Source organism: Schistocerca americana, chromosome X, assembly GCF_021461395.2.
Source record: "Schistocerca americana isolate TAMUIC-IGC-003095 chromosome X, iqSchAmer2.1, whole genome shotgun sequence".
In the NCBI taxonomy this organism is placed as follows: domain Eukaryota; kingdom Metazoa; phylum Arthropoda; class Insecta; order Orthoptera; family Acrididae; genus Schistocerca; species Schistocerca americana.
This window is the reverse complement of record NC_060130.1, coordinates 799,005,011-799,017,893: the sequence shown is the minus strand read 5'-3', so window position 1 is coordinate 799,017,893 and position 12,883 is coordinate 799,005,011. Positions and strand designations below refer to the sequence as shown.

General features: G+C 38.3%; 1 protein-coding gene across 4 annotated transcripts in view; it reads left to right on the top strand.

The window, feature by feature from the left end:
• LOC124555648 (inner nuclear membrane protein Man1) overlaps window positions 1–12,883 on the top strand; it is a 337,416-nt gene that overhangs the window by 280,114 nt on the left and 44,419 nt on the right. For all 4 annotated transcript variants that reach the window (XR_006968574.1, XR_006968575.1, XM_047129632.1 and 1 more), the window contains exons 9-10: window positions 2,993–3,160; window positions 8,210–8,394. Coding sequence is in view for 2 of the 4 variants with exons in the window: in XM_047129632.1 (XP_046985588.1) it covers window positions 2,993–3,160; window positions 8,210–8,394 (353 nt within the window). In the remaining 2 variants the exon portion in view is untranslated. The remainder of the gene's footprint in view (window positions 1–2,992; window positions 3,161–8,209; window positions 8,395–12,883) is intronic.

Below are 12,883 nucleotides of genomic sequence, written 5' to 3'. Positions count from 1 at the left end.
ACAGTAACTTTAGGCTGATCATATAGAACACTCTGTGAATAAACACAAGTGCAGACTGAAACAAAAGATACTAAATCAGTTAAAAAACTTCTAAGTTCAATGTTTGCAAAAAGCTGTTCGTATTTTATTCCATAAATTACTTAAATTTTTTCTATGGTGCAGTGTAACCTCTATTTGACGTTTATGTGTGGTCCAGACTTAAAAAAACGCAAAATTGAGGAAAATGCATAATTGAGGAAAATGTTAAACACCCCCCACCCCCACAAAAAAAAAAAAAAATAAAAAAAATAAAAAAAATGTGCAATTGGCATATATGATTAAAAATTGCAATCATCGCCAATATTTTGTGTAAAATCTAAGTGAAGGAAATTAAATATGCAGTACAACATGTACAAAATTATTTGTGGTAATGAATTTCATCAGCTCTTAAAAAATCACAGATGTGTTACAGCAAGTAACATCTCGTCAAAAAATTGAAACACGTATCTGGTACAAGGCAAAAGAGCTATTTTCTAACATGCTACTACCACAAATTACATGTTCAGAACGTGCTTTTGAGAGATCATCCTTTGTGCTGACCCAGAAGAAAGCAAAAATTATGAACATGCTGAATTAAACCAAAAACATCAGTAGCTAAGTGGTTAAAGAATAAGCATAAATGTGGACATCTGCATAATGACAAACTTTGCCACCATAGCTGTTATTGTTTAATGCTTTTCTTATGAGCCACACTTCATATGCTCACCACTGTTAAAAGTGTTATTTTAAGCTTGATGAGAGAGACAGAGATGTGAATAAATGAGTTTAGTTCCCCAGTTGACATTACAAGCTTATTAGAAGTCGGCTCAGTGAATTTCTGTACACCATGTAAAATGTAAATTTGAAAGAAAGCTCAGATGCTATGATTTTGCTTCATGCCCTCTATCACCGCCGACGATCTACACTGTGTGGTGTGGGTGTGGTGCAAATTATATACGTGAATAGTGTATGTAGTTGTTGCAAATGTATTGTGTCAGATTTGAACACAAATGTCTTTAAAATCTGCTGTTGCAAAACCCTTGTTCTATTGTCTTGTTTTTCCATTACCTTTGCAACCTAGCAGTAGTCGTATCATAATTGCTTGTTGAAGCTAAATGTTGAAAGTTGTGTTGGCAACACCAGTTGTGGATTACATCAGCATTTCCTCCCTCATGTCCCCCCTCTCCACAACAGCTTAAAATATTCCCTTAACTCTGCCACCACTCGTGGTGTGAGCCATCTATCTTTTGTGCCACTTGTAACTTGTTCAGTCTCATCAGATGTGAATAGGAAGAAAATGGGATGAAGAAAAGCGAGACATCGAGTAAGAACTTAGAATCCAGGTAAACCTTGCTAGGAAGAAATGTAAAATTGGGGAATTTTTACCATTGAGCTTGTGTGTTTTTCACAGGGGCTACAAATTTATGGTGTTGAGTTGTGAAAAACATAAAACAGAGAATGTAAAATTGAAGTTCCTCTGTACTACCTTTATTTCTCTCTATAATATTTGATATCGCCTCATGTAGATGCATATTTACATTGCTTTTTATGGGAGAAGCCAGTTGGCCACTGGAAATCACTTCCTATTTAAAACATTTTGCCTCTTAATGTGTGCTTTACCTGTGAACCAATGAAGTGATTTTATTAGGTATAACTGTGATGATGGTGGTGGTAAAATACCTAACCCTTTGAGGATACGAGTACAACCCAACCACAAAATTCACCCTGTTTGCAAAAATTACAGAAATGTGACAGAAACATGCAAACAATATGAAAACAAGGTGGTACATTTTAATTTTGCCCAGACATGTAGCACACCAGTGACAGTTTGAGCTGAGAATGGATAAATGTTCCTGATAAGTTTCATGTAGATTGTAATCATATCTGGATTTGGTGTACAGACGGTGAAATAACAATCTAGCACTAATTCACTAGTTGAGGTTGTCTTTTGTGTCAAAAAATTATGATTTTGGATACAGTCAGTTATGGCTTAAGCTTTTTGTCTACATGGGTACAGGCAGTAATGGATCAACGGGGTTCTGTACCCGGATTTTTGACATTTTTTTTTTCCCACCATCATTATGTAGGAGGATGAGACTTGCCTGTACAGCTTGCATGATGTAATAGACTCATGTCCAGTACTGTGACTTGTAATACATTTTGTTTAAGGCAGAACTGTGTATTCTCTGCCATCAGTCATCTCCACAAATATGGAGCAGTATTGTGTCCAAGTGCAATATAATTGGTGAAATGCGTTGCTGGGGACTATCCGTAAACTTGTTAAATCACATTTGTTTAACCATTAGAATGAATATTCATTATGTAATCTAGATTCCTGTTTATCAAACAAATATCAATACATTAAATTATACAGAATAAAATAAAAAGTTGTGACCAGTCTCAATGCAGCAAGCTTGTTTCAGAAGAATTTTAAGAACCAACATTAAGTGATATTTCACCACATACTGTATAAGCCAGACAGGAAATGGAGGTGGTTTTACAAGCATCTGGGGACAATCCTTGCAAGACTGAGTCTTCTTGATCAATTTTGGGAACTCAATTCAAAATACAAGCGCCTTGCTCAACATACTGTACCAATAAATTGATGCCTTTGGTTATGAACTGACAAAATATAGTGTTTACAAACTGACATGGCAGGGAATATGTTTTTTGTAAATTTCCTTTTAAGTTCCTCATGGCAAGAAAAATATTTGCAAAGGAGGAAATGTGACAGATATGTCACAGTCTGATAAATAGCTACACATTATGGAAACACATTTTACATTTCAATTGCCACAGTTTTAATCTTGTACCCACACAATCCTGTTCATTATCATGTTGTGTTTGGCCTATTTACATTTTCACAGAGATCTGAAGTCATTTTTTCTCTTAGTTTTATTCTTAATGCATATTGTATGATAGTGATCAGCTATGTAATATATGCTATTGTATGATAAATATTCAATTTTTGTAGTTCGAGTGGTGAAGATATCAATCAGGAGAAACTGTCCAGAAGCAATAGTCACCGAAGCAGTAAGATCTGGCAAGGTCAAGCATTTGAAACCATGGCGGGAAGTCCAAACTCTGTGCCTTGCAGCCCAACACCTTGTCTGAAAATTCGACACATGTTTGATCCAGATGCGTAAGTAACATTTTAATTATAAGAGGTATATGCACATAAAACTGCTTTCTAATGAATGTCTCAGGACCCAAATATTTTCACCTTAAATGGGAGTTTTCTCTGAGTACATGGAACAAGCATGTTGTGGTGATATGGGTGTTACTTAATTACAAATGTACCAGTATTCTATGCTGAACATTTAAATACTTTTCGCAGAACACATTCTTTATTTTTTTTTTTTTTTAATCCTCCTCCTCCTCCACCACCACCACAACCACCACCACCCATGTCACTGTCGCCATCATAATTGTAATTTTTATTGTCACCACCAGCTCCTAATTTACAGTATTCCTTCACAAGCGTTTCACACGCCTGACTTGCATCCATATTGGGTGTGGAAGTCAAGATGCCATCATCACAACAAACACCTGGAAAACCACATTTTCAGAAATATTAGTGATCCTACTACATTCTTCTTCGAAAACGAGGTTATCTTCAATGGCAGCTGATGTACCACAGCCAGCATTTGTGAAGCAATTTAACACAGCCTGTTGTGCTACAGAATTCCAGGCAGTAACAAACATATGCAGACCATATGGAATGTAAAGTCTCAGTACATACTCTCTCAAGAAGTGAAACTAACTTCCACACAAGTGCTACTCTTTATTTGGCTTTAGCGGAGTGTATTACGCTCAGGTCTGTATTCTGCAGATGACCTGGGCAGTTCAGAGAAAGGAATACGCAATTTGCATTCCTCAAAAAATGATGCTTCGTTGGGATGTACAGGGCTCTGGTCAATAATAAATACAATTTTTCTTCCTGCTGCACACACCTTGGCATCTAAATGCCTGAGAAATCATGTAAAATTTTTTTGATGTCATCCAGGCACTGCTGTTGTACTCATACGTACAATGTAGTGATTGTATATTTTTTAAACACCTGAGTGTTTTAAATTTTCCTATTAGTGGAGGAAACTTTTCACTTTTGTCACTATTTACACACAATAGTGCTGTCATCTACTCTTTATCATTTCTTACGTAAGTGGCATTTTTCTTCCTTCACAGAACACGTTTTTTACAGGAAGTTAATTATAAAAGACGCCACTTCCATCAGTTTTTAAAATGTCTCTGGGCTAAAAACCTATATCTGTAGCAACAATGTAATATTTTTCCGCAGCCAGACTTTCTCCACTTACACTTTGAAATGACAGATTATGGTTGTTGTTGTTGTTGTTGTTGTTTTTTTTTTTTTTTAAATGACCCAACCAGTGCACTGAAATTTTCAGTGCTGATTTTCAGGCAGTTACTCAAGACTTCCCTTAAGTACACTGAGGCGACTCAGTGGAATACCTCCTAATATCGTGTTGGACCTCCTTATGCCTGGTGTAGTGCAGTAACTCGACATGGCATGGACTCAGCAAGGTGCTGGAAGTAGCCTGCAGAAATAGTGAGCCATGCTGCCTCCATAACCATCCATAATTGTGAAAGTGTTACTGGTGCAGGATTTTGTGCACCAACTGACAGTTTGATTATGTCCCCTAAGGGTTTGTGGGATTTATGTCAGGTGATCTGAGTTGCCATATCATTTGCTTGAATTGTCCTGAATGTTCTTCAAGCCATTTATGAACAGTTCTGCCCAGTGACACGGGGCATTGTCATCCATGAAAATTCCATCATTGTTTGGGAATATAAAGTCCATGAATGACTGCAGACAGTCTCCAAGCAGCAAAACATAACCATTTCCAGTGAATGATCGGTTCAGTTGGACCAAAGACCCACTCCATTCTATGTAAACACAGCACCCACCATTACAGAGCCACCATCAGCTTGCACAGTGTCTTGTTGAAAACTTGGGTCCACAGCTTCATGGGGTCTGCGCTACACTTAAATCCTAACATCGGCTCTTACCAACTGAAATTGGGACTCATCTGACCAGGCCATGGTTTTCCAGTCATCTAAGGTCCAACTGAGATGGCCATGAGCCCAGTAGAGGTGCTGCAGGCGATATCGTGCTGGTAGCAAAGGCAGCCGCATTGATCGGATGGTGCCATAACTTATTAATGGCAAATTTTGCTGCACTGTCCTAACAGATACATTTGTCGTACATCCAATATTGATTTCTGTGGTTACTTCATGCAGTGTTGCTTGTCTGTTAGCACTGACAACTCTATAAAAATGCCAAAGCTTTCTGTCGTTAAGTGAAGGCTGTTGGCCAGTGCGTTATCTGTGGGAGAGGTAATGCATGAAATGTGGTATTCTTGGCCCAGTCTTAACACTGTGGATCTCAGAATATTGAATTCCACAATGATTTCCAAAATGGAATGTCCCATGCATCTAGCTCCACCTAATATTCCATGTTCAGAGTCTGTTAATTCCAGTCATGTAGCCATAATCACGTTGTACACCTTTTTGCATGACTCATCTGAGTACAAATGTAACCATGGTTGGATGTGCCGGGAGAAGGATGTTGGTTCGTCAAGAAAAATGATTGGTCTTAATGTATTAACAATAGTATTTCGAGAAAAGTCGAGGAACATAATGATTTCCATAGCTTCCACAGTGCATAGTTAGCATGAAGATAAAACTGGAGAAACTGAAATGTACAGAAAGCCTTATTGAGTGTTTATTTATTTTCATGTGCCAGACAATGGTAGTGTCTGTATCTTTTGCTCACCCTTTGGTGGCTTGGACAATGCATAACTGTATATAAATTGTATAAGTTGGGCACTTTAGCTAGAAATTTGATTGGAAGGGGTACATTCTTTTCCTCTTCCATCTTGTGGTTGACGAGTCTTCACAATCTTAAAATGCTTTCTGTTTTGCATCCATATTTATGTCAGTTGTACGTATGTGTGTTGGACTTATAATTAGGTCCCACAATGAGGATACTAGATCTGGGATTTTTATTAACTACTCAACGTGTATTTTTTATACAATTAACCAGGCACAGACAGACGTAGTGTGTGCTGCAACCAAAAGCAACTGTGCAAGATTGATTGGAGTTACAAATAGCAACTTTATTAGTGCCAGTCTGCTGCTCAGTACTTCTTTTATACAGTCTGTTATTGTCTTTTCTCGTACTACTGTTTGTATCCTGTCGCATATTTTTTCAATATAATTTTATTTCATACCTCAATTGACTTAATCTCTTACCCACATTTCCACTTCGCTTTGCCTTCATACCACTTGCGGATTAATTTAATTTGTGACACAAGGTTGCACAGGAGGCTGCGACCATTATATGATTAACTGAGCATGCCCTTGAAATTGCTTCAAGTCACTAAGTAAAAACTTTATTGAAGCATTACAGGCATGGCCCAACATTAGATTATATGTCATGAAGAACACCACAATTGTCATACAAGCATGAATTAAAGATGACATATTAAGTGCAAACCCACTTAGGTTCATAGACAACAAGTTTACATACCAGAAACAAACTTGATATAGAGTATTCTGTCAAGTGATAACTCTGCTGACATTGATGCTCAACTGACAGCAGACCACAGTAACAAGCAAGTTAACATTACATACCACTGGGTGGTTGTAACAGCACAAGAACCATGTGTTACAAAATTATGTAACTATAGTAGAATGTATTAATTTCTTTAGAGTGCATAAACAGAATATTAACTTACACCAGCCCTATATATGTGAGTATCTAATATATCCAATATAATCCTCTGTACAATCCATTAGTTCTGTCAAGACAGGAAGAGGCACAGATGCATATGCACAAAGGCAGTGGGAGGGGGTGCGAAGTTTGAAATTATCTCTCTGTTAATTTGGTGTCATTAAAATGTTAATAAAGTCACAGCACATTAAAATATTGTAAAGTTACAAAGACCATTAAATAGAAATAACAAAATTTATTTACCAGGCACTATGAGAGATCACCTGTTCTGTAATGTACATTAAAAAAGAAATGAACTGGATGCTGTAAAATGAAAACTGCGGAAAGGGGGGCATAGTACTCTCCCTGACAATGGAAGAAATGGAAATTTTTTGAAGAATTGCACAAATATACAGAGAGCACTGCATGTCTGTTGCAAAGGTCAAGACATGGCAAAGCAATTCAGGATAGGACAGATTTCATTTGCCAGTGATGCATGGTCTGAAATGTCGCGCCACCTAACCGATACCATTGTCCAGACAGGCAAGTGACAGTAGTGGCCATTGCCACAGAAGTCAGAGTGAATGTTGTAAGTATTCACGCCATCGTTAAGAACAGATTGAAATGTAACAAAGTGTGCACCCAGTGGGTGCCTTGCAGTCTTCACTCAGCAAGGCAGGCATATCGAATTGGATTCTCTGTTGAGCCTCTGCAGTGGTGTGCTGAGGAAGTGAATAAGTTCATGTCACATGTGGTCACTGGAGAAGAAACATTGTGTCATCAATATGAACTGAGTCAAAACTACAGTCTCCAGTGGAAGCATACAGGGTCATCGCCAACAGAAAAATCCAAGGCCATCCGAGTATGTAAGAAAAGGTTATGCACACTAGATAAGGGTCTCTTTATTTACTTCTTGCATCATGGGACAACAGTGAATGTACTTTAATACTCACAAACCATGACCAGGCTTCACAAAGCGATAAAATCGAAATGGATAGGGTAGCTCACTCGCAGGGTCATTCTTCTTCACACTGTTACAAGACTCCATACAACAAACGGAGTCAAGAAGCTCTTGCAAACATTCAAATTGGAGGTTCTCAGTCACCCTCCATACTTTCCAGACCTGTCTCCCTGTGATTGTGCCATTTTTTGTGAACCAAAGAAGGTGCTAAGAGGCACATGATTCACCTTGGATGAGGACATCAAGCAGTACATTTGGAACTGGTTCAAAGTGCAGCTGGAGGAGTTTTATGAGACAACCGTTCGCCACCTTGTGTGACAGTGGGACAAGTGCCCCAGCAGTGCTAGTCAGTACCTTTGAAATAAAGGTACAAATTTACAGGCCTCTGGCTCATGTATTTTTAATCCCCCTCATAGCAGCAGTTAAACACAAATAAATTCACATTTACACTTGTCCGTTGTTTACATTATGTTAGGTTAAAAACTTTGTTATTACAGTGAGCATGGTGAAGACTGGCCAACATTTATTCGAGACGCCATACTAGAAAAGTGTGAGGGAGTGGCCATCCTTCATCTCTTTGTTGACAAAGCTTCTCGTGAAGGATGTGTGTATGTGAAGTGTCAGACACCAGAAGATGCAGGCAGAGCGTATTGTGCACTGCATGGCTGGTGGTTTGGTAATTGTAAGTATACTACGCATTTCTTTATTTATTGTTACTTCCTGTTGCTAGCAGATTGTATATAATATTTTACTGTCTAAACTCTTAAAAGTGCACACACATTTGTTTATTGATATAATTAACAATAAAATGAGAGAAAATGTTGAAACATTATTCCTCGTATATTTTGTATATCATTTTGTTGTGTGAAAATAACTGCTGATGAGTTTAATTTTTGTTTCATATTTGGTTTAGTATATTTGACCACATTATCCTTTCAAACTCAGAGCCTCATTGCTGACATTTCTATGTCTTGTTCCGTTTCCCCGTACTCATTCTTGTATTCTCCATGGTTTTGTATGGCTTGTGTCATCACTTTTACATATCTTTGTACAAGGGTCATTAAGAAAGTTTTCAGAAACCACTGCAGATTGTAGCATTTCCTGAAATTTGTGCTCACCTTTGCTCAAAATACTCTCCTCCACCATTATAACTCCCAAACCACTTAGTGGTATTTCCAAAATATCATCAAAAGTGAAGGTAGCATCCAGTGTACCTCAAGGCTGCTGTTAAAATTACTTGTAATTGACATGATGGATAACCTACAACGCTGTTTGGAGATAAAATAGTTGTGTGCAAGGAGATGACAGCATTAGAAATTTGTTATGGAGCGCAGAGAGGCTTGGAGGTGATCAGTGCCTGGTGTAGTGGTTAACAGTGTGGTATTATAGCTCTCTACAGATCCACCAGTTCAAATTTCATGACATTCGTCTCCAGACTTGGTACAGTGCTAAGCTGGGACATAAGTTAATTTTGTCTTAATGGATCTATTTAAGTTGTATGACCTGAACAGTTTCATTTTTCTAGGTACTGCATTGTGAACCAACCTTCAACACTGACACTTTCTTCACAACCAACCATATTTTTATTCTGAGAATTCTTTGCACTCCAGGTAACTGATTCTGAGGTGAAAAAAATGTTTACGCATTTTCTTAGGCCAGACAGCCTGAAGCAGACAATGTATTTTTCGTAGAGCACAGGGAAACTGTAGCAGGCTTATAGATAATACCTTCACTTATTGTTCTCTAGCTGGAGGGGTAGAGTATGAGGAAAATTAGCAATGGCCTCTGAGAACACGATGCAGAAATACTAACACTGAAATGATCAGGTTGATCATGTCCCAATTTAGTAAAGAAAGGATTTAGTGAAATGATCCCACTAGAAATGCAGGCACTGAAAGCCTATCTTGTTGCCAAGTAGTTACAATACAGACAACTTGAACGATTAACATTATACATTTCTACAAACCACATCCAAATTTTTTGACAGTTCTCATTTTCCACTGTCAGTGTGGATAACTATTGGCATTATAAAAATGTGTAGCATGAAACTAATATGTATCACAATACAATGGACAGTCGCAGCCAAGTTCAAGAATTTCATCGTAGTCAGTTCTGCAAATTACAGAATTTTAAGAATAAAATTAAAACTATGTGGTAGGTTGTGAAAAATTATCACTGTGGAAGATTACTTCACAACATATTACATAGAAGAATGAAACTATTAGTGATTCACCTTAGTTCTACAAAATTTAATAACCACTTCTTGTCAGTAGTTGGCAAGTTCAATTATAATTTCAAATTCTGCATTTTAATATTCACCAAACTAATATTTTTACTTCCACGCTAAACAATTGTGCTGTAACTTATAGATCTAGAGGTAAAAGCTTTAGGGTTTGGCCTAGTTATGTACATCAAAATGGGTCCTGATGACACACTCTGCTCTGCAAAACTTAAGGATGGGACAGATAAAGTAATGTAATACCTGAACTACTCAGTGGAAATAAATGAAACTCTGAGAGCATGTTGCCAGAGGTCTCCCAGTCATGCACAGAAAGTTGGGCATCATATTGCATGAAGTCAGCGTGACTGTAACACCGAGTATGACTAGCCCCACAACACATGGCAGTTGAATGAACAGTGAAGGGCAGTGTGTGTCAATCAGCTAACAGTTCCGGTGCGCTGTGGTAGTTGTCTTTGTTATGACATAGCCCGGAGACAGCATTCGGGTCAGAGGTGCCGAAGTAGCTGCAGTTTGTAGTGTGACCAGTCCATTTATGGCAGCAAGCAGCTGCGTCATTTGCTGAGCCTGAAAACGTACAAGATCGGACAGCAAAGCCTGTTCCTGTGGCGAAGCCATGGTTTTCTCAAATGTAAGTCTTATACTGAAGCTAGCATGAAAAGTAAGCAGTACTGAGCAAAAAAGGAAATGATAGGGGAAACTTCGTCGCCAACTTTTGTATCCCGCGTGGCGGGTGGGTAGGAGCAGGAAAAGGTGGAAATCTCTCAGTACTGCAGTGTGAATTAAAATCACCTTTACTTTAGCAACAAAAGTAATATATAACTTTGCCCTTAGGTGCGAAGCTGAAGCAAAGTGTCCCGGCCGTCTGCTCTTGATCATATGGGGTGAGTCTACAGTCATGCTCGTAGAGCTGAACAGCGCCTGCTAGAGGGCGCTGTCGTCAGTGTCCATCGTAGTGCCAACTTAACTGGCACTTAAGCCGTGGCATTGTTGCTATCGATACCACAGTGGGGAGGCTTGATGTTTCATGGGCATACTGACCTCCAAATCTTTGAACGTGATACATTCACCAATCAACTTTATTGTGACACGGCGTTCCTTCCTCGCGTGTGTCTTTTCAGGGGTGTGTTTTATCCTGATTCCATTTTTGTGAATGATAATGCATGACTTCACCAAACAGCACAGGTGGAACAGCTCCTTGAATGAAAGGATATTCTTCGTATGGACTGGCCTGCTTGTTCTCCAGACTTAATTACCATTGAGCATGTGTGAGATGCAGTGGGGTGGCGTATTGCAGCATGTCTACATGCACCAACAACCATCCCACAGTTATCAACTATACTGGTGAAGGAATGGAATACTCTACCACAAAAACTTATTATTAGCATTGTGATCAGCATGGAAACAAATTGCGAAGCAGGCAACCACATAGCATATTAAAAACCTTGCCCAACTACCTAGTATTGCCATGGTTCAGAAATATCGTAAATCCGGGACTGATGCGCAGAGCAATCTGAGTTGTAGTGGGGAGGTGGGTAGTCTCCATGTGACCCATGTTTGCATTTAGTGATTTTGCTGTTTCCTCTGTATTTACTGTTCTCACATCAAATAAAAACAGAACGGATTTCTCTGGCCGGGAGTTATCAAGTGCATTAAACATAATTACGCAAACTAAAATGTGTTATTAGCATTAATCACCTTGCAGAACACTGAAGTTTTTTTGGTCGGTTTGCTACAGAAATTTGACTTTTATTAATCTTTTCCACTGAGGCAGTCAATTTATTTGAAGCGAAGTGTTTAATTCCACACTATTGACTAGTTTCAACTGTTCAATGCATTTCAAGTGCACGTTTTCATCTTCTAGCATGTATGGCATTATGCCATGATAAAGAACCAAATACGAGATATTACAGTACTGGAACTCCAAGAAAATTTAATCCCGAAAACCACATTTAAAAGCTTAATATCAAGTCATGGTCTACTTCATTGGGAATCTGGACTTACGAATGTGCACTTTAAACAGAATTATGCATTTTAGCATGGTTCATGAAATTCTGATGCTCTTGGATTATCCTCTGATGTCTTGTTTCTTTTATGACATAATGTAAGATCTTTTAATGTTTTATAAGCACGAACATACAGGCTTCCTGCATCATCGTAGCCGCGCAAGCGCAGAGATGCCTGTTATCTGGCGCTCCCTGGCAACTGTTGGATGAAACCTGTTTCTAACAGGTCATGGGAAAATATTGCAAATGGTGGTTTGAGAAGTGTTACTTTCAAAGTAAATTTCCTTTTACCCAAGTTGAACTGTGTGCAAGAATGTACGATAAATTTCTTAAATCACAGAGAGTTTGACTCTTATTTAAAAATCAACTCTTTAATGGCGAGTCATTTAGAAGAATTTCGAGCCCAGATGATGACATTTATGTCGTTATTAAAAAATTTTCTGGCACACTTGTGTGATGTAAAAGAGTAACACGCACAAACAAGATCAACAATATATGTGAAAGCTTAGCTTCTCTTGCAGCTTATTAATCTTCGAGACCAATATTATATTTGAAAGCTTTACTTTTCTTGTAGCAACAGTATGTATATTAATTTGAACCATTAAATTTTCCTATTCATGTGTTCGTGCTAGTTAACAGTAATATTGCTATTGACTGACTACATCACGTGTCCTATGCTTTAAATATCCACTGTCATCGGCTGGCGAGATCGTGTGACTTGAGCTATGACTGGCTTACAAAAGCGCATCGCAATCTCATTTTGATGCTTTGGAAAGTAAAATGCAGCGTTTAGTGGAATTCAAATTTAAACTTTCGTAATACGAAAATATGCAGCGTACATGTTACTGTACATCAAAGATCTTTCCAAAATGTGTTCTTTCACCCTGAGTTTTGTTTTCTAAAGTGCCAGGAAATTCTACACTGGT